Raw genomic sequence first — 27,872 nt, 5'->3', positions numbered from 1 at the left:
TGGCGTCGATGAGAATTATGGAACGAGTTAGCTGGTGGATAACGCGATCGTAAATTGAGCCACTCGCAGTGGACGTTTCGACGACTCTGCTTCGATTTCTATTTAATATTTTGGCCACGAATTGATCAGTTAAATAATAAACGCGAAAGAGTGTGAAAATTTGCCATAAAATCGAAATAAAATCGATAAGTTTGCAAAGTAAGAAATTAGCGTATCCAATGTTGTTTTAAACCACGTTCCACTAAATTAGTTGCTTCATAATAATTCCAGCGACCATAGCAAAAGCAGGAAATCGGTCGAAAACTTTAGATTAGACACAGAGTCATGTCGACTCGCTAAATAGGGCCAGGGTATTGTCTGCTCGATCCCTCGAGTTTGTTTAGCCAAACCCAGTGATTAGTCTCGCGTTTCTCGAGATCTGGGCCCTCCATTCTTCTCTGAGCAGCCACAGTCACGCGTCATTAAGGTATCGAAGATTGTTTGACCTGAGATGTCTAAGATTCTGATGAAACTTCATTAAATCGTCCTCGTCACGTTTGCCTCTAAATTTCTTGCTCTTCGTCGCTTTTTCTCAAACTCAAATCATTACTCGATCGTACTGAATGTTTAAGTAGACACTTTCAACGATGTATCATTGTAAGTTTCGCAGAAACTACAAGTTTCTTTCTGCAAAACTAGCAGCTCCACCCACGCTTCACCTGACGCGAAAGTCGGCTAGCTGGTCAGCAGGAAACCCATGGAAAATTGAGTGAAAGGCACGCGTCGCTGTTGAAAAGAGCAAACGTTGCTCGCGATGAATGGAGCCTCAGCCAGAAAATTAATGTGACCTGGTCGCCTTCGAACGAGCGTGGCCGCTGGAAAAGACGCGCGAAACGTCGTCCAGGACGCTCTTCCCGTTAAGGGTCGTCGGCTAATCGGCTATTTAGAAACTAGATTAAGCCCCTGGCACCGTTCGCAGTTTTAATCTCGCTTTAACCGGGCTTTGCTCGAGTCTCGAGGGGATCTGTCGTCTTAGCGATCGTTTCGCCGCTAACAAACTCTAATCTCGAATTAAAATGCGCGCACGGGGATCGCGCGAGCCTTTAACGGTGCCTTTAACGTCCCTCTCGCTTAAACCTGCACCTGATCGCGGCCTCCTGGTGTCGAGTTAACACGGATCCCTCGTTGTTCGCGGGCAGGATTGGAACGTGTCGAGTGCGTGGACAAGCTCAGCGGTAAATCTAACGCTTTCAGTGGCCTCGACGCGGTGATAAATTGGCGTCCACCAGAGAAAGAGGGATTAAGTGAAATTACCTGGCCCCAGCAGCTTGCCAGTCGAAATTCCGTGGACCCACGCCTCTAGCGGACACTCTAAGCAACTATTCGACTACCTAAAACCTTCTACCTCCACTTTCTAGCCTCCTCGAATTAATATCCTTCGTTCTATCCACGCGTATGAGGTCTCAATCGATTCTTCTCAGCCAGGACCAGTGATAGAAGCTGAGATCACGATTTAAAGCCTTCTAGAATCGATATCCTTCGTTCTATCCACGCGTCTGAGGTCTTAATCGATTCCTCTCAGCCAGGACCAGTGATAGAAGCTGAGATCACGATTTAAAGCCTTCTAGAATCGATATCCTTCGTTCTATCCACGCGTCTGAGGTCTCAATCGATTCTTCTGAGCCAGGACCAGCAATAGAAGCTGAGATGACGATTTCAAGGCTTCTAGAATCGATATTCTTCGTTCTATCCACGCGTATGAGGTCTCAATCGATTCCTCTGAGCCAGGACCAGTAATAGTCGCTGAGATCCTCGCAGGATCCTCTCTTCCGCGAGGCGGTGGCGCGTTCGCAAGAATTCGTGCCACCCACGTGCAGTGCTCGCGAAGGGGCGCCCATATGATCGCGCGAGGTCGACGAACGCGAGCAGATCCACCTTCTTCTCCATCGAAGACGCTTCTTGGAGAACGAGTCGTGGCCCCGTCTCTCTCTGGCGCACGCGCGAGCGTAGCCAGCTCGACGAGCCGCGCGCAGCGCCTCTTCTGACCACCGCCGCCTCTTCTGCTGCCGTTGCTGCCGTTGCCGCCGCTGCTCCAGGCGGACGGTACAAAGAGCATTATGTACAAAGACGTAAAGCGAAATGGGAGCGAGATACTCGACCCTGCGCTCCAATGAATGGAGAACTGGCTGCGAGACGGACTTAAAGGGCGTGGGACGCAGGAAGAGAGATCGCGACTACCATGTAACCGTTCCTTCGAGTAAGGACTCTAGCGAGGGTGTCCTTCTTTTCCTTTATTTCTGATTCCTCGAACGCTCGCTTCGAGAAACCGTCCTCAGACTCCTCTCGAGAGGATCAAAGGCGAACCTGCTGTTGTAATCGAGAATACACAGCGAAACTATTATAAGAAGTCGTTCTTTTCAGCAAATATCGCTCGAGCGTGGATCTGTTTCCGAATATAGATCGGCGCGCGTTGCGAAACTCGAGTTAATTAGCGGTAAAAGCGGTTGTGCCTGGTACAAACATTAGCTCGCGGTTTTTAATATCGATGTGGAGGAATAAATGTTCGAGCAGTCGAATTTCTAACGCTTTCTATTCCCGCTGAGCGCGATTCGTTGCGCTTTAATTGATCCTGCTGCGAGAATCGCGACGAAATCGCGTGAGAGATGTTCCAGGAAGGGTGTCGGGGTTACTTTCTTGCTTTGTAAAGGATTGCCAACGCGCATCGAGATTCAGTTTCTTCTGGTTCAAGCAGTACTCCCGGAGGCACTAAATCAACTTCGTGCCGTTTCTCTTTCTTCTCGCGAACATGTGTACCAGCAGCCTCGCTCGATGCGTGTCTTCTGGCTCGTTCCGTGGGGGGTTGCCGCTTTTTCAACCCTTTCACCATCCTCAAACAACTCACTCTTCTCGTCTAGTTTCCTATTCGCGTACAGAACGCGAAATTAAAGAGAAAAAAAAAGAATATTCGAGTCAATTACTTTCTTATCTCTCTGCAGCTTTCGCGCAGCAAAAGTGAAACACGACTGCCTCGTTTACGATATTTAAACATTGTATAATATCGCAATGTTCACGGGAGCAAATAGGATCGCGCAATCTCGCGTTCGATCGAGAACTATCGTGTAACCAGCGACGCGTGTATGTAAGCGTTAATCGAGCCGCGTAATTACTTGGACTGGTTGAAAAGACACGCTCGAACGAGTCGAATAGTTTCTGTAAATCTGTTCGAGACGAAAATCAGCCAGTTGACATTCACATTTCCGTCGTACGCGGCTCTCGAGACGCGCATCGACGATCGTTTTCGGTAGACCGCGTAGAAGAGGCGGACGATCGGATACCCGAAAAAGGAATCGAATAAGTAGAAGCTTTCGCGGACAAGTAAGGCGATGTAAGCGGCTGGCTCGTTCCCAGGCTCGGGTCCGCGTTGCATCCGATCGTATCTCCTCGAGGATTTATTGTTTGGTAAATCATTTAGTCGCTGCTTCCCCTTCCTCTGAACAGAGAGCCTTGGAGGCGCTCTCTCCGTTCTTCAGCCCCTTTTTTATCCGTTTCCTTCCACCTCCGCTGGTGCTTCTTCTCCCTTTCGATTTTTATTCCCTCTCTGTTCTCGCGAGAACCAAACTCCTTCCATAAACCTCGCGAATATTAATTTAAATAATTTCTTACTAGCTCATCTGCTCGTCTATGCGATAATCAACGTCAGAGGAAGTTTGACGATTGAAAGAGTGGTTGAGATCGCGAGAGAGGAATTGTTAGATTTTAATAAGCTCGAAGGAGGCGACTCGTGAAAGGAGTCGCTGGAGAATCGAAAAGAGACGGTGGCAGCCGAATTTAAAGGCGAGGTAGGGGAAAAGAAGCACACGCCAGGCACGCGTCTCTTCTCCAGGAGGAATGCTTCCTCGCTCGCGCGTCTCGAACACGAGTAGGCTCGTGGAACGATCCTCGAGACACGAGGCGAGCGTGGTCGAGCGGACGGTGGGAGCAGGACGAGCGAGAGGGGGCCTGATGGGCCGCGAGAGATCGAGAAGGAGAGGCGAAAAATGCAGAGAGGCTAACCGTGCAGGGTACAGGTGCATCGGGCGATGACTTTCAAGAATTCGTGCCCCGATCCACCCTCGAGGAATTCTTTTTTTCCCCACGGCTGGCCCGTTCACGAGCCCTCCTCCTCGCTTACAAACACCAGCGAGGCTCAGACCAGGCCTCGAGACAATGTATTCCATTGATATCCTGCGACTCAGGACCAGCGTGTCACTCCTGCGACGGTGATCGTCGTTTAATTTTGTAATTCTCAATTTAATTCATTCTGCAAAGAACCAGGGTCCTTTGAAATTTTCTAAGACACTGAGAGGGTCGCTTACGACTCGAACGATCCAACTTTAAATAAATAAAATTAATTTTGTAAGCAACAAGAATCATTTTAATTTCCTAAGACACTAAACAGATCGCTTACGACTCGGAAAATCGAATTTTAAATAAATAAAATTAATTTTATAAGCAACGAGGGTCCTTTTCAATTTTCTAAGGCACTAAGAAGTTCGCTTACGACTTGCAGAACCAAACTTTGAAGAAATAAAGTTACTTTTTTAAACAATGTAAGTCCTTTTCAATATTTTAAAACATTGAGAAGTTCGCTTACGACTCGAAGGACCGAACTTTAAATAAGCGTGTCACTCCTGCGGCGGTGATCGTCATTTAATCCACGCTGTGCCATTTTTTGATAGCCAGTGCTCGAAATTTCACGTCGAAACCCAACTGAGATTCTTCTTCTCTTTTTTTTCACTTCTAAGTAATAATTTGTAGTAGTCTGTTGAAGAAAGAATGATACACTTTGACCAAACGAATCTATACTTTGACCATTACGAAACGAATGGAAACTAAATATCAATTACCATTTGAAAGAGGATTTCGATGAAATGATACTGCGGTTTTCTGTTTATTCCCATCGAATGATAGGGTAGACCGTTGTAGTTGGTTCGTTGGATGTCCTTCGAGGTCCGCGGCAGGACTCAGCCCCTTCTTTCGTCACTGAGGTACCATTAATTCGCACACCTATCATTTATTTGCGTCGAACGGATAGACGAAGCGTTTACAATGTTCGTTGGCGCGTGTGACGGTATAATTAAGGACGTTTCGTTCAACGACTCGCGAGAGGTTTACTTTTGCGGTCGCTGGTCGAAAGGAAAGCGACGGAATCCGAGTAATTACTGAGCAGGGCCGCGTGTTATTTCGAATTTGTGTTTTCGGCTCGAGCGTGTTCCCGGAATTCCCTCCGCGTGTCTCTCTCATTATTTTCTGATAGATTGTACCAATTACCAGCAGCGGAACGTTAATTAAACGCGGGGCAATGAAAACTGATGTAACGTTTGGGAAGTCGTGTAGAACCGAGCGTGAAGCTGCGTATCGCCGCAATTTATCGAGCAAATAGCGAACGCGAGCGTTCGCGAAACTCGTGGAAAATGTGAAAGAATTATCGAGCGCAGATATCGCGCGATATGATTCACGCAATTGGCGTACGGTATTCGCTTCCGTTTGCAATCGTGTCAGTCACAGTATCGAACGAATTTATCGTTTTCGTGACTTTTTCATTGATCGATCTATCAGCTGAAAAATTGTTACGATTGATTTCTTATTTCCTTTTTTTTTAAATTTAAGTAACGCGATTTTACGAAACTCGTCGACAGGATGAGGCGTGAAAATCGTTCGACGTTAATTAAATATCGCGATTTTAGGAATAAATCGATCATCGACAGAACGACGCATGAAATTCGAAGAAACGACGTGATCTTCGAAGAAAATCGAGAATAAAACGGATTAAAAACGAGCAGGCATGTTCGCCATTAATTAAAAATCGCGAGCCACGTGGCAGTTGGTAAACCAGTCGTTCGACAACTTTAGCCAAACCATCGACGCTCGTTTCTCAAAACAACCTTAATCCACAGTCGTCGCGACTGTTCGTGCACACTGGCAATTTTTCAATCGATATTCCATTGCGCAATCTTCGTCTGCTCGCTTCGAGAAGAATTTCGTTCTTGGAAAATATGTGTGAGAGAAGAGAAGATCTGAAGCGTGCAATTCGAGAGAAATGATCGAAGTTCATTCGAGCTTCGAGAGAAATGATCGAACAACGTTCAACGAACAAGTTCATTCGAGCAGCTCGCAGAAATAGCCGCGATTATTATTCTTCACTTCGTCTGATACGCGTGAGAGAAGAGAAGATCAGAAGCGTGCAATTCGAGAGAAACGAGTGAAGTTCATTCGAGCTTCTCGCAGAAATATCCGCGATTGTTATTCCTCGCGTCGTCTCGACGCTTGTCGAACGAGATCGAGGCGCGCCTAGCCGTGGGGGATGAAAACGAGGCGGCTCGCGAGGAATTGAGGAGGGACCCGTAGAAAGGCACGTAGGTCCCGAAATCCCGTGGCAGCGGTACGCGAGATTGGTAATTGCGGGCCGTTGAAATCGCGTGCGACCCAACTGGCGTCCGGTTAACGGGCGAGAGAGGCAGAGAGCGCAAAAATGCGCGGTGCACGTGCCTTTATTTATTTTGCATAATTAGCAGTGTACTGGCCGAGGTATCGTCAGCCCGACAGGTTCTCAGCTACGCTCCTCTTTTTAGCCACGGCCTCGTCAGACGCTTGTTTTTCGCTTTCGCGTCGCCACTCGCTTCGTTGCGTCCTCAGGATAGACAGAGTCCTCTGAATTTCCAAGTATCCTCCAATATCTCGTCCTCTTCTCTTTCTTTTAATGACACGATTGCGTTTGATACTCGAACCTCGCGTCATCGACGCAATTATGCAATTTTGGTGTCGTATCTCATTTTGGTATTTGTACGTATTTTAAGGGTCGAAGGTGTAATTGCTTCGTTGCGTCCTCAGGATAGACAGAGTCCTCTGAATTTCGAGGTATCCTCCAATATCTCGTCCTCTTCTCTTTCTTTTAATGACACGATAGCGTTTGATACTCGAACCTCGCGTCATCGACGCAATTATGCAATTTTGGCGTCGTATCTCATATTGGTAATTTGTAGAATATGTATTTTAATGGTCGAAGGTGTAATCGCGCGTCGTAAAATGATGTGCGTCCCGTTCGACGAGCGTAACTCGTCAACGCTCCAAGCCAGACGAGAACTTCCACCTTTCTCTTTATTTCCCTTTCCAATTTCTGTAATTGCGAGCTCGTTCCAGCGGTAGGCGAACATGTTAATGAACATATCGCAAAGTGGAGCACCACCGTTGCTGGCTCGCAGCCGTGGAATTGCGATTCGCGTCGAACTTTGGTATATTCGCTGATAAAACCACGAAGAAGCATTTCAAAAGCTGATTCGATTTGGTTTTGGACAGATTTTAGTCTAAATTGAGAGAAATTCTTCAATTTCTCGACTGTTTCTTCCCTTATTTTAGCAAGATTATTATTTAAAGCTTATCTTCAAGCACGTTTCGTTCTCTGAGAATAATTAAATTCCACTGTTTAAAGGATAACATTTTTAGATTCTGTTTATTGTAAGTTTTGGAGGTTCAAGTGTTCGAAATACGAGCAATGCGGTTCAATTTCGTTATCAAAAGTCTCGCGATGGATCGTCCTCGACGAGCAGGCCCAGCGTCTTTGGCCAAGAGCACCGAAATTTGCCCCCAGTTGGAAATTAGTATTCATTAGTGGTCCCCGCGAGATTTCCGACGAGTCATGTGGAAATAATTAAGGTAAATGCGGGGTCCGCGGTCCGGCTCGGTGCACGCTCGCCTAATGGCCTTCTCTTTCACTCGTCCGAGGGCAGCGCATCGCTTATTCCCACCCTGGCGCGCCTTTTTCTTCGCACGCTCACTTCCTACCATCTTCCTCTTCCTGCTCGATCGATTTCTCCTCTCGCGAGTCGCGATCCTTCAGCAGAACGCTTCCTCGCGGGCTGATTTCATCCCTCATGGCTCGTTTCAACCCTCTATGCAACCCTTTGATCGCTTTGTCGTTGAACAGCTGAGACGTTGGGTCTTTAATAAATTTGTAAACTTTCAAGAATGTTATTTTGTTAATTTTTTTCGTGTTGGAAGTTCCTCTTGCATTCTTTAGAGTATAATATTGTTATTTTGTGAGTTGCGACTGTTCAGCTGTCTGATTTCATACCTGACGGCTCGTTTCAACCCTCTACGCAACCCTTTAATTGCTTTGCTGTTGAACAGCTGAGACGGTGGGTCTTTAATAATTTTTTAAACTTTGAAGAATGTTGTTTTATTAATTCATTCTGCGCTGGAGGTTCCTTTTGCACCCCTTCGTCAATTCTTCTTTCGATCGCGGGTCGTTTCAACCCTCCACGCGCACTTCCATTGCTTCGACGTTGAACAGCTGAGACGTTGGATCTTTAATAATATTTTAAACTTCGAAGAATGCCATTTTATTAATTTTTTTCGCATTGAAGGTTCCTCTTGCACCCTTTAAAGTATAATATCGCCACGTAGAAAGAAACGAGGATGCTGTAAAGTAAGTATTATTATCTTCGATCACTCACAATTGCAAAATTTATCCCAGTTATTAAGAATTCGAGGCAGTCGTGAGAGATCCGCTTGCGCGACTGACGCAATAATAGATGGCACACAATAATTATCTACTAACGAACGAGGCGCTCGAACCGCGCGCGAGGCTATTGGAGATCTTGGAGGCAATCAGATCGAATCGATCGCGCGATTAATATTAAAATTGCCCGCTCGTTCACACGATCCATAAAAACGCCGCGTTTCTCACTCGTATCTCACAGTCCCGTACAATATCCATCGCTCGTTATGCCTCTCCGCTTTCTCTTAATTACCTTCACGGCTCCTCTCACGGGTCCTTTACTTTCTTTCGTCCCGTTTCTGCTCGCGCACGCTCTGCTACCAAAATTACAACAGCCTGAACCAGTTCCAACATAAAATGTTACTTTATTATTCGCCTAGTCGCGTTCGAGCTGCATGCCATTCAACATTCTAAAAAATCTAGCGCATTCCACTGTCAGTGAAAGTGATTGACGTTAGCTTTAATTAAATCAGAGGCGATCGATCGTGTCGAGTAGATCTTGCAAACTGATTATTGTCGAATAAACATTTTTCTATCGATTACTTCTTGATTGCTCGTCGAGGATGCGACACGTTCTACGGTTTTACAGATTAATTGTTGTTGAGTAAACATTTTTCTATCGATTAATTCTTCGATTGCTCGTCGAGAATCGCTCGAGAGGGAAATAATCGACGCTCTCGATGGTGGTCGAGGCTGGTCTTATTAGGGCAGACCGCCAATGCAGAATTCCGCCGTGGCGGCAACGAATTTCGCCGATGGCCGACCGTTTGATCTCATTTCAGGTAAATAAAATAACAAAAACTGTTGCTGGCTGCGAGGCTGGGACCGGTTGGATATAAACGGCACCGCGGAAGCTTCGTGGACGCGTGTCCAACCGACCCGTATTATTACTACCCGCTGCAACATCTTTATTGCCCTCGATTCCCCTCGCGGTTTTACATTTTCCTGCAGACGGGACGATCTCGTCGATTCCTCTAACGATTGCTAGAAATTTTTACTAAAAAGTATGAGTACAATATTTTTTCTGTTGATAATTCCACAATAAAATGATCTTTGCGTGTGCTGAATACGTTGAAATGTATGTGCCATTTTGTGGAGCAAGAATATAAGATTCGTAAGTCTAACAATTACCAGAAATTTCTATTGAAACTACGAATACAATATTCTTTCAGTTGGTGATTCCATTATAGAGTGATCTTCACGTGTGCTGAGTATGTTGAAATGGTTGAAATGTACGTGCCATTTTGTGGAGAAAGAATACAAGACTCGTAAGTCTAATAACTGCCAGAAATTTTTACAAAAATTACGTATATAATATTCCTTCTGTTAATAATTCCACAGTTAAGTGACGTTTGTGTGTACTGAGTACGCTAAAATGTACGTGCAATATTTTTGGAGCAAGGATACGAGATGAAAATATAAATGAGTATCGTCTCAGAAAGATCAATCGAAATTTGAGGCACGAGTGAAAGCCTCTCTCTTCTCAGACCACGAAATTATACGTTACATGTATTAATTTTATATTTCAGTCTACAAGATTAAGGGATGAACGTAAATCGTTTACCATTACGTGTGTAAATACAAACATGCATCTAGTAAAAGTGGAGAAAACAGAGAATGGTACTTACTGCAATTACAAACAAAAATCGAGCAATTCAATTGCCAATGTGCAACGATGCTAAAACATCGAGCAAACAATTTATCCACGTATTTCTCTATTTTCTGTCCTTTCGAACAATGCGTGAAGATAATAAAAATGAACAAAACTCGAGAAAAAAGAAAATTATACTTTCTGCAATTGCAAACGAAAATCGAACAACTCAATAGTCAATGTGCAAAGACACTAAAGCATCGAGCAAAGGATTTACCTACGTATTTCTCCGTTTTCTGTTCTTTCAAACGATGCGTGAAGTTAATGAAAATACATCTAATAAAAATGAACAAAACTTAAGAAAAACGAAAATGGTACTTTCTGCAATTACAAACAAAAATCGACCAACTCAATTACCAATATGCAACGATATTAATACATCGAGCAAAGAATTTCTCCACGTATTTCTCCGTTTTCCGTCGTTTCGAACAATGCGTGAAGATAATGAAGTTCCATTCCGTTTAAATGGAACGTTGGAACGGAGCGGCGATGATGGACGCACGCGCAGGAATCCCCTATCCAGGGTTAAATCGAGGATCCTGGAGGCTGGTATGTCGCTTCTAATAAACCCTAATCATTTCTTTTTGTGTGGAAATCGAGACGTTTCCCGCGTGGAGGCAACGATACCTGCCGCTGTGATGTACGACGCGCGCAGGCACCTGTCCCTTCGCCCTGTCCGTGGACATCAGGTCCTCTTTCCGTTTCACAACGGGCCAATGAATTTTATGGGTAGTCTAATGAAGTCGTTTTAAAACTCGCCACCCAGGACAGCGACGATCTTATCGCGACTTAATTGGACAAACCGTATTTCATCGAGCCAAATCTGCGGGTCCACAGAGCTGCTCTTCTCTTCCTTGGTCTCTCGAGAGACGAGAAAACTCGCGCACGCGAACTATGGTCGTTGAAAACACGAGTGTTTTCTTTAAAAAAATTAAACGTTGGACTGTTTTCGAGCATCGTGTAAACGAGTTACGATTACGCAGAGAGAAAGCAACAAAGACGGTTTCGCAACGATATAAATCGTGCACGTGGTCGTAACGAGCGAGTAGATACACGATAACTTTAAACGAGCTATTAATTACAAATTTCCCAGATGAGATCGATCTCCTTCACGACTTATTAACGCTGCGATCAGCCATGTGAACGACGTGGTTATTAGTTCTCACGCGTCGATGCGTTCGCGCTGATTATGCACGGAAAAATTAATTTTACACGTTACAAAACGACTAGCAAAATTGCTGATCGAATCCTCGAGTGTCTTCGACGATTGTTAGAGCATTGAGAAAAAAAGAAGAAGTCGTGGTTGGTTAAAAAATGCAACCGGATGAGCTTTCGAATGCGAACGCGTCTCTGACGAAGTCGTGCACGTTAATATCGAGCTCGAGACGACTCTTTCCAAGCGTTCTACATTCATCTTCGACGAAACGACGATATTATTCAGCAATTGGCGAAGTTATCTGGCGTTCGAGGAAGAAGTCCGCCGCTCGAGACGCATCGCGCGCGACTCCTCTCGATTTCTCCGCTCGTTTAATTGGAGCCCCGTCCTCCTGAGGCCCGTAAATGTCCCGGGTTTTTGGCACACGCACGCGTCCTCCGCGTCGCCGTTCGATTTAACGTCGGCTCATTTTCGCTGTGCATCATCCGCGTCTTTTTTAGTCGCGACAGTAATATTCCTCGTTCGATGATAACCCTTCTTTTTTCTGTCCTCCTCGCCTCTTCCCGCTTTGGATACGCTACTTTTTCTCATTTTAACCTTTCTGCTTTGTAATTTGGTGAAGAAATTACGAAGCAAGACTTCCTGAAGTCCTTTAGATTTCAAGTTGGAATTTTGGGGCCATTTTTGTAATAGAAAAATGTGCAGTAATATTCCTGTCCTTCTTTTCTGTCCTCTTCGCCTCTTCTCGCTTTGGATACGCTACTCTTCCTTATGTTAACCTTTCTGCCTTGCAATTTGCTGAAGAAATTAGAATTTCAGCTCGAAGACGCGAAGCAAGCTTTCTTCAACTTCTTTAGAACTAAAGTAGGAATTCTGAAGCCATTTTTTTGATAGAAAAATGTACAGTAATATTTGTCTTCGTTCGATCGTCTGTTTCTTTTCGTCTCTTCACGATTTAAATACTATTCTTCCTCATATTAACCTTTCTGCCTCACAATTAGTTAAAGAAATTACAAACCAAGTTTTCTAGAATCTCTTCAGATCTAAAGTAGAAATTTTGGAGCCAAAAAGCGTAGAACTCTTTAACAAATCGCTTGAGATGTAAATTCTCGACTGATTAAATCTTTATCGTTGATTCTCATCAGCCACCTCTATTTTTTTCTCTCACCTCTATCAGCTTTCTATTTCCTCCTCATCCCTCTCTCTCTTCCCCTCGTTTTTCTGTTTCCGTTCCTTTATACTTTCCCTTCTTATTTCCCGTCCCCTTTCTTTTACTACTTCTTTTCCTGTCCCTTTATTCTACCTGGCAGAAGGTAAAACTGCGCTCGTTAACCCATGCACCTGTGTCCGCTCGGGCGAGTACGAATTTTTCATACGGAACCCCCTTTCTGGGCCCTGATTGCACCGAAAAACGAGCCACAGAAAGGAAATTGTTCACGTGCCTCGCGTCAACGGGGCCCGCTCAGAATTTCGAGCAGGACCGCTCACTCGTTCCACTGATTTATTATAAAACCCTCTGGCGACTTAGAAACGCGCGTTTTCCCTCGAATTTTTGCTCTCAAAGTGGCAATTCGAGTTTCAAGAATTTCGCGAACTCGCGATTGATCTTCTTAGAATTCCAAAATCAAAGGATGAGGATCAAAGAGAGTTCTAGAATTCTCTATTTTGAGCGCGAGATGGTGCGCGTTTTTCCTCGAATTTCTAGTCTCAAAGTGGCGATTCTCGTTTCAAGAATTTCTCGAACTCGCAAATTGATATTTTCAGAATTTCTGAATTGAAGGGTGAGAATCGAAGAGCGTTCTAAAGTTCTCTATTTCGAGCTGAGGAGCGGATAAAATCGCGAGCAATCGAAACGAGGCGCGCGTTTTCCCTCGAATTTCTGGTCTCAAAGTGGCGAATCTCGTTTAAAGAATTTCTCGAGCTCGCAAATGGATCTTTTCAGAATTCCAGACTCGAATAGAGTTCTAGAGTTCTCTATTTCGAGGTGGAGAAGCGGATAAAATCGCGAACAGTCGAAACGAGGCGCGCGTTTGGGACGAAACCGAGGCTGTTCGCCGTAACATGAAATGAAACGCGTGCACCTGCCCGTTCCCTTCGCTCTCCTCTCTTTTTCCTCCCCTCTGTCCACAGTAACGTATCATTCGTGGACCCAGGAGCAAAAAAAGAGCAACGCCAACGAAATTTACAAGGCTATTTCGAAAATCCCCACGGTGATCGACTGAATCTGCCACGCGTGCCTCACACGCGACCAAAGTATCGCCAAGTTCAGTCGAGGCCCATCGCTCGACTCACGCGTCGACCCATCGACTGGTCCCATTAATAAGCGAGGTCGACGCCTTCGACTTCGAATATCAACAATTTATGAGCAAAATTCAACTTCTTTGCTCGATTCTTCAGAAAACAGACTCTATTTCTGCTCAAAGATGCAAAAAGATGGCTGACTAATCAGTGTTCAACTATATTAGACACCTTAAACGTAAATTCGAGGTATTTAAAGATCAGCTTCAAGTTTATTACGAGCAGTCAGCTCTCGCAGGTTCGTCCTAGCATCCAATTAATAAGCGAGGTCGACGCCTTTGACTTCGAATATCAACAATTTGCTAAGAAAATTCAACTTCTCTGCTCGATTTTTCAGAAAGCAGACTCTATCTCTACTCAACGATGACTAGTCAATTTCTAACTATATCAGACACCTCAAGCGTAAATTCGAGGTACTCAAAAATCAGCTTTAAGTTTCTTACGAGCCGTCAGTTCTCGCAGGATCGTCCTAGCAACAGCGGGTATCGCGAGCAAGGCCCAGGCCCGATGTTTATCGCAAATGGATCTGCATTTCAAGACTACGCCACTGCATTGTTCGTCCTTCGTCCTGGGGCGACCTTCTCGCGTCTCTTTTTCCCTCCTAAGCGGACGGGCATAAAATATAACCGAGGGAATCGTACGTGGTAACGCGCATCGTCTGTTGGGCCCGTTTCGCAGGCCCCTGAAGAGGAGCGGGCCGAAATCACGAGCGTGCTCGTCCGCCGGCGGCTCCCTCGGAAGAGAAGCTTGCGCGAACCGCGAGAGGGCCCCGTTTCGCATCCTCTCCCCACCCTCTTCTTTTTATCTCGCGAGGGGCCCCCACGGCTGGACCCGCGATGCGCGTGCCAGCGCTCGCTGCGTGCGTGTGCGCGCTCGTGCGCGTGCCAGAGCTGGGTACCAGCCAATGTGAAAGCTTCGATTAATATCGCTGTCGATTGTCAGGGAATTGTGGCTGAGAGTTGGAGTCTTCTTCAGTCGATTTCTTTAGAGTCGATTTCTTTCAGTGGTTTTGAGAATGTTCGATGGTCTTTTGGGGGACGTGGGTCAGTTGCAGAAGAAATTTTTGAGCTTGGATGTTCTGAGCTGAGGAAGTCAGCGTTGATTGGTCAGTTGTGAAGGGAATATTTGAGAGCTTGGATGTTCTGAGCTGAGGAAATCAAAGTTGATTAGTGATTATGAAGAGTGAAGGAGAAATGTTGCTGTCGAGATGAGAATTTTCTGCTGTTGAGAGATATTAGTGATAGAAAATACTATTTTTTGGTTAGATTTCTCGAATGTCTGCTGTTCTTTTGAGTTTCATAGGTCACTTGTGAAAGAAATCTCTGAGCTTGGATGTTCTGCTCTGAGAAAACCAGCATTGATTAGTAATTATGAAGAGTGAAATTATTTTTCTGTAATATTTTGGGAAATTTTGCTACTGAGATGGAAATTTTCTATTGCTGAAAGACGTTAGTAATAGAAAACATTGTTGAAATATTACTATTCGAGTTTCTTCAGCTTATCATTCAGAAGCGAACCAAGTACAAAGCGTTAATGAAATAACTGTACTTCAATTAACAATCAATCGTTTCTACAGAAACTTCAGAACCTGAAAATTACATTATTTGAGGAATATCGAAAGCTCGACGAGCTGCAATCCGCTGCATCAGATGACACTCTGGTTGCTGGACCAGGGGCTCTGGCGAGGATCTTGAAAACAAAATGGAGGATGCTGTGAATATTCTATCCATCATCTACCAGAGTGTTCACTGAAATCTAAAATTACATATTAAACGAGTGCATAAAAAAAAATACTGAACAGTGAACAATGAAAACTAAAAGCTCTGCAATCTTTCAAAATTAAAGTTAACTATTCAAATAGTTAAACTTTTTTTAAACGGTTAACTTAACTTTGAAAGATTGCAGAACTTTTATCTTCCATCGACGTGCAATTCTTTTTATGCGCTTATTAAAAGTTAAATAGTTTAGTTATTACAAAGTTAATCAAGTTAAATAGTTAACATAACTGTGCACACAGAATTCCATTAAACGATATTAATAAAACAGTTTCCAACGATCTCGCATTGACGCATAAAATAACTAATGATCCCACATTGATCGAATGCAACTAGAAAGAAAGTGGATTCGGTCAGTTCGAGTATAAACCAGTCCTACAACATTTTCGAATAATCAAGTAACGATTGATTTATTAATACACGAGATAAATTCAAATCAGTTTACTCTATTTCTATGCTCCTCTTTTCTTTTTTTTTTTACTACCAATCGTGGAAGTGGTCGATTAATTAGCGTTCCAGCAAAAGAGCCACGCGATTGTAAGACTGGAGTTACGCGTTTTTATGTAACCACGCGTGCTCGCGTGCAACTGGCTGCCATCACAAAACTGCAAGCTTCGAGTGCTCCTAATTGGATGTTAATTAGATCCACACTGTTGCTCATTTCCTTCGTTCGATCCGCCTAGTTCAGTTTTCGTTACTTCAATGCTCGCGTGGAAAGTCTCGATTTGAGATAAACGACGTACACTGCGAATATTACGTGGCTGATTCGTTTCCATTCATGGACAAACCCTTCGAGATTGTTAACGCTGTTTAGAAGTAACGATCGTTGCAACCACTGGTCAAACGAGCCGAGTTATGCCACTTTCTAACCGGAAATTCGCCTCCCGATCAGGACCTATCGAGTTGTGCAAATACGTTGCGTCAATCTGCTGATCCGCGTTGCAAATTCTGACACGCGTCAAGTTTTTATTCAAATCGCGTGTTTCTAAACGCTTGATGGAGAAAATTGTGTTGCAAGAAAGTTGCGAGACTGCTGCTGTGGGCGTGTATATCTTTGAGTTGTTGCATGACGACTTTTATGAGAGATTTGGAAGTTTATTGGATTATTAGATCAAGTTTGCCACGCGTGAGTTGGCTGAGAGCAGATTTTCTGAACGCTAGTGTTTGAAATGCCAGTTTTGTAAGAGCAAATTTTTCTAATGCAAGTGTTCGAAACGCTAGTTTTCCAAGCGCAAATTTTTCAAACGCAAAGTTCGAAACGCAAGGTTTTCTAAGCGCAAATTTTCCAAATGCAAATGTTTGGAACGCAAGGTTTTCTAAGCGCTTAGAATATCAAAAGTTTAAATTTTCCAAGCGTAAATTTTCTAAGCGCAAATGTTTGGAACGCAAGGTTTTCTAAGCGCTTAGAATATCAAAAGTTTAAGTTTCCCAAGCGTAAATTTTCTAAACGCAAATTTTCCAAATGCAAATGTTCGAAACGCAAAGTTTCTAAGCGCTTAGAGTAATAACAGCTTAAGTTCTCCAAGCGTAAATTTTCCAAAGCGTTTACACTATCAAAAGCTCAAGTTTCCCAAGCACTTACTTACAGCACCAAAACCACAAATTATTTAAACACCTTTAAATACCAACAACAGTCAAAGGATTAAAAAAAACAATTCTACAATCTCATTAACCATTCTATACAAAATCACATCGACAGTTAGTCATCAAACCTTAGCAATCAAACTTTCGATACTCAAAGCAGTTAAAAAACCTTGCACAAACAAACCAATCCACCTCTCATTTACAACTTCACACCACAGTAGTACAAACGAGTGATTAATCGCACGTGCACTCACACGACGTCCACTAAAACGATCTCTCGAACACTGACCTGGATAAAACAAGCTACTCGTCCAAGCCAAACATCGTTCATCACCGAAAATCGTTCGCAATCACATCTTACGCAATAATTCCACGCGATAATCTCGATCGAGATTTACTCGTCATGAGCATCGCATTGAAAACGAGGGCAAACACTCGCGCTCGAATCCTCCAAGCGTTAATTCTCTGTCTTTCACAATCGAATCGTCCAACGATGTTCCATTCGGCCAGTTGCATTTTTGGCAAAATCGCATTACGCTCGCAGCTGTGCGCTCGCGAGCAACGCTCAGCAATTATTTCATTACAATCGTCGAACCGCGCGAGACTGATCGCCGCAATTTGCTGCGGACGATCCGTATGGGAACGATTTTAATCCGCCTCGAGTGGAGATTTATACTCGCGCCGCGAAAAAGTAACGAGATTAACGAGCGACACGCACGGTCCTGCGTGTTTCCGACGATTTCGAGCGTTTCGTTACAAATCGCCCAGGACGTATCGCGTACACAGCTTCATTGAATAATTTCTGAGCCTCGACGAGGTTCAGAGAACGTCTTCAAATGTTCTCAGAGGCTGAAGAAATTATTGACGATGCGTGAATGTCGGTTGAAATAATCTGAGAGTAGTTGAGGGAAGATGTTTTGGGGAAAACTTCTTTTTTTATTAATTAAAATATATGCACGACGGCTATAACCGTCATTTGCGTACAGATAGATCTGACGTATATAACCGTCATTTGTGTATAGATCGATCTGACGTCTATAGCCGTCATTTGTGTATAGCTAGATCTGACGGCTATAGATGTCATTTACGTTTGTGATTACGCGTGGAGGATTGCGGAAGGAGGGTCGATAAAAAAAGAGGATCTCGAGCGTAACGCGTGATCGACGTCGAAAGGGATGAACTCGCGAGAGGGGCTCGTTAGCCTCTCACGTCGAGTGACGGATGAAATTGTATTTAGCCCTTTTCCAGCGTCGCCGCGGTTCCATTAATCACGAGGGGATCTCATCGCGAAGGGTGCAATCAATGTTTCTCGAAATGAGTAATTGCTGGTCGTACGCGAGCGAAAAATATGAAAAAAAAAAAAAACGAAGGATACGCCTGTAATCCAGCTTTAATTTCGAACGAAACAGCGCGAGAGGCGACGCAGACGACGATCGCTCGCGCGTGTTCCTCGACTCTGTCAGACTGGTATTTAAATCTGTGACAGTTATCGTGCAACTGGCTGATAATGATAGTAGTTTGGCGGCTAGCGCCAATGCTCTCGACGATAATATCGAGGTGTTATGTAATAAGATGAATGTTGATGTAATGATAGCGTTGAGGAAAGAGTGCAGAGAGGGGAACGCGGTTTTATAGCCTCTGTACATTTGAATCCACCTTCTTTGACCCAATTATTATTGATTTAAATAGTAATTACACGCGCAGCGAATTTTACGACAGTGAGACCTTCTGCTCGAGGCTTGTTTATCGAGTCGAACGCGATTTTTCGTCGTCCACAGCACGTGGCGTTTAATGAATAAATCATAACTCTGCGATGGATTGAGAAATACTACTTTTAGTTATTAATTTTGGGATGCAAATCTTCTTCCACGCGGAAGATTATTTTGTCTCGCAGTGATTCAAGTCGCAGACTATTTCGAGGAATTAGAAGCTTGCCTCGATGCTTAGAATTCTGACAATCATTGCCACTGTTTTGTACACACTCGTTTCGCCACGCAGTCTCGTTCAGGGAATCCACGACCGCTTGAAAGTCGAAAGATTGCGATAATACGTAGCTTAGTAACGTAATGCACGTGTTTGTCGAGTGAAGTAGATCGCAAATCGACAGGAAATATGCAATTTCGCGAGTAAATGTTCCAAGTTTGTGAAATATGTTCTCTATAAATCTTAACTTTGTAATATCAATGCCACTGTAACTATTAAACGACTCAACTTTGATTTCTATGGCGAAATAGAAGTATCGAATGTTTCTTTCTGCGAGAAATGCAAATTTGTCGAGCTGAGAATTCGTGAAAAATCACAAAATCGATGCAAATGGCATTAATGGTGCTCTCTTCAAATTTCTTTCAGTTTTCTAAATTTCTGCGCATGAAATTCACGAAACTCGACGCAGTATTGATAAGATTAACGGCACAAGTTTCAAATTTCGTCAGTTTCTCGAAAAGGGTGGGCAATTTATCATCAAGTTCGACGTTTCGTTTCGTCTGAGCGCGCACGACGAAAAATTAATGTCGATTCTCACGCACGATAACGCACAGGTTCCGCGAACGGCACGCACTTTCAGAAACCCGTTTCCCATCGGTGAAACGTATTCCTCGAACCGTCAACAATTAAACCACCCTACAGAGAGCGAAAGAACTCTATTAAACGCGATTACGCAACGAGGCTCGTCTACTCTTTCTTCCTCTGGCATTTCTAGAAACCAGAGGATCGTTAGCGTCACATACAGCTAATAATTGGCGTCAACAACCTGTGCATTCCTCTCTGAATGCACGACCACAGTCTCATCGCAGCACAGGCAATAAATCAACCGTACAAACACTCAGACATTCGTCTAATCGCGCCAGATCGCTCGGATACAATCGTTATTCACGATATCCATCGATCTCTCGAATACTTGTCCCAATATTTCGTTCGTTTCAGCTCACCACTGACCCCTTCGTCCACGATCCGTTGCGTTTAACGTTCGTTGGCGATCTCGTTTCCATTGGCAGTCGAATTTCACCAGGTGGGAGTCGATCGCTGCTCAGAGATTCGCGTCGAAACTGGCGCACGCACACGCGCGCGCGATCGGCGGAGACACGAACGCCTGGTTAAGAACTGTCGCGCTCGCTAGAAGTAGATATATACCTGGTGATCGCGCGCGGGAATCGACAGTTTAACACGCACTGCTCGTCCAACCGATTCTGTCACACGCGTGGACACAACAGACGCACTCGCTGCCGAACGCGAACTGATTGCTGAGTCGACACCAGCAGTGAGCTTCGACAATATTTGCGGATCGTATCGTAACTGAGGTACGTGACGACACCCCTCGCGGTCGAGTTTGTTTTGGAAATCGAGCCAACGACCATCTGAAGATCACTTCTCGTTGGCCAAACACAAGCTGATTTATAGTGCCTTGAATTATCGCGAATTTTCACTTTCATTTGGGAGAAAATACGTAGCCCCTTCGAGGGCGTACGTCGAGCTCTGTGCGATTTTTTGAGTAAAGAAACGAAAGAAGAGTCGAGTTTGTTTTGGGAATCGAGCGAACGACCATCTGAAGATCACGTTTTCGTTGATGAAATACACAAGTTGATTAATAGTGCTTTGAATTATCGCGAATTTTAATATTAATTTGAGAAAAAATATGAAGAGCTTGGGTCGAGCTCTGTGCGATTTTTCCACGGTTTTTTGAGTAAAGAAGAGTTTCGATTCCGTGTGGATGAACTTTTATGTGGATTTGTTAGTCAAAATTCGATTACTGATATTATTTTTTATTTTCAAATAGTGCAGTGCAAGAAAACTAATTTTGTGCAGTGATCTTCTTCTGAAATAAAATTGTAAAAGAAATTGGAAGTAACTGATCGATGAAACTGGTCGGATAAGGAACTGGGCACGTGCCGTTTTTCCATTTCCCTCGCGCGAACGATCATCGATCTGATACGCGTTTAAATCCAGCATTCTTGGTTGGTGTGCGTGCCGTGAAACGAGATCGACATGCGTATGAATAATTTAATGCACCGTGCGCTCGATTATCGCGTCGTGTGAGGGAAAGCCAGTTTACCTTTTAATTTGTTAACGCGTATTTACTTTCTTAATAACTTTGTTCCCCATCGCGAGCGAATTTCAATGATCCTGGCCAATAGTCGTTCCTTTCTGGTAATTACAGCTGTGCTCGTTATCTCTTCAAATAGCCGCGTATCTCATACTTTTTCATCGATGCAAGTTCGTGTATGCAAATTTATTGGCTTGACAAAATTTGCATAATATAGTGCACGCTCGTTTTTATTACTGGTTGACTCGTATATGGTTTTATGTGGCCATTCTGTCATCTCTCGTGCCATTTCAGACGATCCTTTCTCTACGTTCATTTCTTCGTTCCACTCTCGTCGCATAAATTATCGTTTTTCTTCATTAAAATTCTTTCTAGCCCCTATTAGTCGCCTCCTACGACAAGCAGGGGATACTGTGGGTGCATTCTGATCCCCACCGCACAGGGATTTGCTCGTCTTTTGGTTTTAAACGTTGCGAACGATGGTGATTTATTATTAGAAAAATTGGTAATTCTAAAAGTTTTATTTTTTGCTTAGAATGTTACAGTGAACTCGTGCAATTTTCTACATTTCGATCGTTATCCACAGCTGTTGGTTAAAGAAGAATTTGCAAAATTTCCATTTACACGCGATTCGTGTTCCTTCCACTAATTATGTTCCCTTGAATAATTCATAGAAAAAAAAAAAGGAACATCAAAAAGTGAGAGCCTCGGTTAACAACGATAGTCGTAAGACTCGTTTTTAACGAGTGTCTCAGTTTCAATAATCTCTACATTTTAATTGGCATAGGCGAGCAGTCGATGCCTTTCGATCGAATCTGAACAGTGTTAGAAAGCGCGCGAGCCACGGAAAACGAAAGTGCAACAGCCAATTAAGTAATTATTGCTAATCATATAATATTCTACCCGGCAGCCAGGTCGAACTGGAACCGTTCCAGACCAGCTGGACGGGTGTAAAAAGGGAGGAACACGAGTTTCAAGCTTGTACAACTGTGAAGCAAGTTCGTTCTGTTGCTTTCAAGGATCAGAAAGTCGGCTAGAGAGGGCAGAGAGATGCTTGGCGAGTTGCTTTTCGTTGCTCTGCTACACTTTGCAAGCTGTAGCGTCGATGGCGCCGAAAAATGGGGCACGCAGATTGGACAGGCGCCCCTGTTGGAGAGGTTCTTCTGGAAGACGATGGATTTCGCTTATCCGGACGAGGGCAGCAGAAAAGTCGCGATGATGAAGGGCGATTTCATCCCTGAGAACGCTCTGCCTGTTGGCATCGAGATCTGGAGGAACAAGCTGTTTGTTACCATACCAAGATGGCGGAATGGTAAGCTCGATCAATCCCTCAACTTGCAATTTTTATTTACGAGTATAGAAAGCGTTGAAAATATACGTGAACGTCCCTTAAATTAGTTTAATTAGCCTACTAAGGATGATATTAAAGAAATATCAAAAGATGTGGGTCATTCGTTATGATACCAAGATGGCGGATTCAATGGTAGGCTTGATTGACTCTTCAATTTTGCAATTTCTATTTACGAGTATAGAAAGAGTTAAAAATATACTTGAACGTCTCTGAAATTAGTTTAATTGATCTACTAAGAATAATATTAAAGAAATACCAAGTAAGATGAGTAGAGACGAGGATCGTTCGTTACTAGATCAAGATGGCGGAATAGTAAACTCAATCTATTCTTCAATTTTGCAATTTCCATTCACAAGAGAGTGAAAAGTATGGGTAAACGTCTCTTAAATCAATCTACTAAGAATAATATTAGAGGAGGAGGTTTTTTTCGTAAAAAAGTAACAGTACGGAAGTGTAAGAGAACCGGAAGCTGCCATAAACACAATGTACAGAAGATCAGCGCGAGCCTCTCGTCTGGCCGACTTCCGGTTCGCGACAAAAAGTGCCGAAAACCGCGCGAGCGATTTCAATGAGAGATTTCTGTGTCTCCATGGGTCCCCCGCCTTCGCCAGGACCCAAAATCCTCCAAACGCCGTGGCCCAGAGGGTGAATGGGCTTATTCACTTCCCGTGCTCTTTTATTTCCCACCTTTTCCCCTCTCTTGGGCACTCTTTATGCTTGTCGTACACACGTTGGCGCGCGCCAGACCATTATTCGTCGAATAAAAAGTCGACGAACCCGCCATCGCGAGCTGTCCATGATTTTTCTTGTTTTTCACACGTGGTTCCTCGATTTTCTGTCGGAGACGCGTTCAGCTGTTAATTTTCGTGGATAATAATTTTTTTTAGAGTTTTCGCAAGTCGACGAGCCCATCATTTTTCGAATTTTCGCGCGATTTCCTTGTCCTTCACGCGTGGTTCCTTGATTTTTTGTCAGAGATGCGTTTAACTGGTATTTTTCATGGACAGTAATTTTTTATGAGATAACTCAGCTGTCAAATTTTCGTGCTGATGGTTCTCGCATAATAAATTATTTTCTTCCGTTCTTCCTTTCTATTTAACGAAAGCTTCCTCTTCCTTTCTTCTCAGCGATCCTCTGGTTCCTTGATTTTCTATTAGAGACGCGTTCAACTGTTGCTTTTCGTGCACAGTAATTTTTTTGAAAGCACTGAGACAACTGAGCAGTCTTGAAATGATATTCATACTATTTGTTGATGGTTTTCGCATAACAAATTATTTCCTTTCGCGATCTGTTCTTCCGTTCTTCCTCTCCATTTGACGAAAGCTTCCTCTTCCTTTCTTCTCAGCGATCCTCAGCCTCGCCCTCGAAACCATTCACTCGACGTCTCTCGTTTACATTCGCTTCCCATTCCGGCCTTCTCAGAGTGCTCGAAACGCGTCAAAGCCCACCGTGGTTGGTATTGTTTTTACGGGGCCTGAGTCCTTTTTTCCGCGCCCGACGCTTTGTTCGACTCGCCCTTTCTTACGATGTCAGGTCCACTCGGGACGTCAGACCGGGGATATGAAATATTAAGGGAGGAAGAGAAAGGAACCAGAGGACTCCCTTCAATTAATGTCGTTCGCCATTCTTTCTGAGAACTCCTGCGATTTTCCCAGACCTGACTCCATTTTCGTGCGATCACCTTCTTCTGCAACGTCGAAATCCTTCTCTGCAATTTAATTTTCATTGCAATTTTTATTTTAAATAATTCTTGTCCCTCGCAGAGCCGATTTTTTATTCTACATCGTCGAAATCCATCTCTGCAATTTCATTTTCTTTGCAATTTTTATTTTAAATAATTCTTATTCCTCGCAGTGTCGATTTTTGGCGACAGTTCCTTCTGCATCACTGAAATTCTTTTCTGCAATTTCGATTTTAAAATAATTCATGTTCCTCGCAGTGTCGATTTTAATCTCGACCACATTTTTTAAAAGCACACCGTGTGACACGTTCTACAACTTTGTCACGCAAAGGCTGACACGTCGAGCTGCTGACATTTCCGATCGTCGATCCTTTCATACTCAGTATACCTGCTTGACGAACACTTTTTTACGACACTCGCACGTTAGATACGCGCTAGATGCACGCGGATAGGTCCTGAAAGGTGAGAAAGGACCGTTGTCAGTCACGCGAATCGTCAGTCGTGCGACAGGAAATCGTGTCGCGTGGTTTTTTATTTCTTTCAACCGCATTTGTCACAATATCGCTCAATCAAGCTCTAAAATTTAGAAATGCGTTTCTTTAGGATAATTTTATAATTAAAGAATATTTTTTGCTTTGATTTTGCAGGAATTCCAGCGACGTTGAATTACATATCGCTGGACGCAAACAGGGGTGGTTCTCCAAGACTCACCCCGTATCCAAACTGGGCGCAGAATAAAGCTGGAGCTTGTGGTAGCGCGATTACCACTGCATACAGGTGCGTACACAAAATTCTAACCAATTTCTACAAAACTGAAGAAGAATCGTGTCTGAATTGAAATAGAATCGCTATGGAAAATTTGGAAGTAACGCGATATTTCTCACTCGACTTTAACATTAATTCCACTCGCATCGCAATATCTAATAAATTATTTACAATTCTCTGAAGAAATATAATAACCAACAATAGTTTACAATCATCTCGAGACCACAGACGATGAATCGATTAGATCTGCAGTTCCTACTTCGAATACAATCGAACAATACGCTTATCCGTTGGCACACGCGTGAACTGTGAGAAAATTCGCTGGCTCTTCCTGGTGTTGCGCAATCGCGACGAGAGAAGAATTTCGAAGCGTGCAACGACTCGCTAAACGTGCAAATTACGACTTACTCAAGGCGATTACGCGAACGAAAGTTCTTAACGAGCACTCGTTAGCGTTCGAAATTAGATGATCCGTCGCTGTTTCAGGATACACGCAGACATCTGCGACAGGCTCTGGGTGTTGGACACTGGCACCATTGGCATTGGCAACACGACGATACAAGCCTGCCCATACACTTTGAACGTGTTCGATTTGACGACAGACAAAATTCTCAGACAGTACAGACTGAAAGCAGAGGATATCAACATGGTACTCGCAACTTTACTCAGTTTTCTCTGTAAACATCGACTTCCTCTGCGACAGCCTCCACTTTCTATCGATACTGTTGCTCATTCTAGTTAATTACTTCAGATCGCGAGATTATACTTGCAGATCGCACGTGAAAGCGCAGCACTTTCAAACGAACGTTTCTTTCGTTTTTCGCAGAACACTTTCATCGCGAACATCGCTGTCGATTTGGGAAAAGGCGGCTGCGAGGACGCGTTCGCCTACATGTCTGACGAGCTTGGCTACGGCTTGATCGTTTACTCGTGGGAGCAGAATAAGTCCTGGCGAATCACTCACAGCTACTTCATGCCAGATCCTTTGGCTGGCGACTACAATATCGGTGGTTTGAACTTCCAGTGGGGCGAAGAGGGCATTTTTGGCATGAGTTTGTCGCCTGTCTCAGTGAGTGGCTACAGAACGCTCTTCTTCCATCCTCTGAGCAGCAGACGAGAGTTCGCTGTGTCCACCAGGATCCTCAGGGACGAGAAACTGTCGCAGGACAGCTACCACGAGTTTCAGGTACCGATAATGTCCCCTCGCGTGGTTTCCAGTTGAAATAAGCACAGCATTGCATGGAAATTGATCGCGAACAGGTTCTCTCTGAAAGAGGACAGCTGGGGCATTGCACAGCTTCCGTGATGGACGAGAACGGACTGCAGTTTTTCAATCTGATCGATCAGAATGCGGTGGGCTGCTGGAATTCCGCGTTGCCATACGCGCCAGAGAACCACGCGGTCGTTGCTCGACACGACGAGGCGATGATATTCCCAGCTGACGTGAAGGTAACAAATTTCGCCATTTTTTTCCTTTTTAAATCACAACTTGACACGAAGAGGCCAAAAAAAAGGTAGAAAATATCGCCATTTTTCTTCAAGATCACAAAATCTCTCATTTCATTTTAAATTCGATCACTCGACACGAAGAGGCTGTGATATTCGCAGCAGACGTAAAAGTAAAAACTATCGCCATTTTCCTTCAAGATCACAAACCGCCTCGTTTCATTTTAAATTCGATCGTTTTCAGGTGAACCGTGGAATGCTGTGGATCATGTCAGACAGAATGCCAGTGTTTCTCCTGTCTACTTTGAATTACACTGACGTGAACTTTAGAGTATTGACTGTGCCAGTTCGAGACGCCATTGCTGGCACTGTCTGCGAAAGCTCGCCATGGGCTGTCATCCCCTGTTGCGGAAGCAACGACATCCGTTCGCGTAGCTGGCAACGATTACCCGTTTCCTTGTAACGATTTATGGTAATTGATTGATTCGTTAGAAATTCGATTGTTGTGTATCAGTGTAAAGAAACGAGCTATTAAATGAATTGACATGGAGTGGTCTGAGAATTGTTATTTGTCATCCTGTGCCATTTTGAACCTTTCACTTTCGTCAAATGTATCCTAATTTCGAAACAAAATGAAATTTGCTCTGAGAATCACCAGTCATCATCTTGTGCCATTTTGAACCTTTCACTTTCGTCAAATGTGCTCTAATCTCGAAATAAAATGAAATTTGCTCTAAGAATCACCATTCATAACCTTGTGCTACTTTGAAAAGTTCATAGAACCTTTTACTTTGGTCAAAGATACTCTAATTTCGAAACCAAATGAAATATATCGAACAGTGTTTCATGAATGGAACAATGTATACATAACTCTCATTCGTGGTCCAATTAACGCCTGACGCGAGTGAATTTCAATCGCTAGAGAGTCGATCGACCTTCCTCGCTCGATTTAACCCGTCACTGCGACTAGATCGCTAATTGACAACTTAAAGAAGCTCGAAAAGATGACCTGAAGTTTCGAGCACTGCAACCTTAAACAGAGCGTCCCAAAATTCTTCAAGAGAGATGCACGCCACGAAGATTTAACTTTCAAAGCACTGTATTCTTATTCTCGAGGTAAAGGATGAATTTCTCGCGCAAAATCGCCTATCGAGAAACACGGAGGATAGTTCTAGACGGGTTTCAGCCACGAGCAGAGAGGCGCGTGGCCATATTTTACAGGGCGAGGGCGTGAAACGGATAATTTCGAGGGGAGGTAGGAAGCGATAGCCGATCGTATATCACAGCGCAGAACGGTTCGGTCGCCTTCAAATTATCGGAAACAAGGGCCAAACTAATGGCCCAAGCCAGGCCATCTGGCTTTGCTGGGACTGGTCGATTCCACACCGATCCGATCGCTGTTTTCACGCCGCTGAAACCAGTGGAATTAGCGATCTGCTGCTCGACACCTTCGACACTGCGTTTCGTTCCATTCTCAACCTCACTGCTTCAAAAAAAAAAACGTGGAAATTCACATATCTAGTCGTAATGATGGGTTAAATCGAGCAAGGAATGTAGAAACTGCGTCTCGTTCCATTTTCGAGCTCACTACTTGAAAAAAAAGCATAAAAA

General features: G+C 43.9%; 2 protein-coding genes across 2 annotated transcripts in view; one reads left to right on the top strand and one right to left on the bottom strand.

Annotated features, from left to right (window-relative positions):
* LOC143430438 (monocarboxylate transporter 2-like) overlaps nt 1–27,872 on the bottom strand; it is a 185,869-nt gene that overhangs the window by 125,729 nt on the left and 32,268 nt on the right. The gene's annotated exons all lie outside the window — the stretch shown is intronic.
* Nucleotides 22,069–26,724, top strand: Y-y (yellow-y). The gene is made up of 6 exons (XM_076906802.1): nt 22,069–22,330; nt 24,698–24,827; nt 25,302–25,464; nt 25,642–26,001; nt 26,076–26,264; nt 26,506–26,724. The coding sequence occupies exons 1-6, from the start codon at nt 22,069–22,071 to the stop codon at nt 26,722–26,724; spliced, it is 1,323 nt and encodes a 440-aa protein (XP_076762917.1).

Source organism: Xylocopa sonorina, chromosome 14 (genome assembly GCF_050948175.1).
Source record: "Xylocopa sonorina isolate GNS202 chromosome 14, iyXylSono1_principal, whole genome shotgun sequence".
In the NCBI taxonomy this organism is placed as follows: domain Eukaryota; kingdom Metazoa; phylum Arthropoda; class Insecta; order Hymenoptera; family Apidae; genus Xylocopa; species Xylocopa sonorina.
This window is presented reverse-complemented; position numbering and strand designations above follow the sequence as displayed.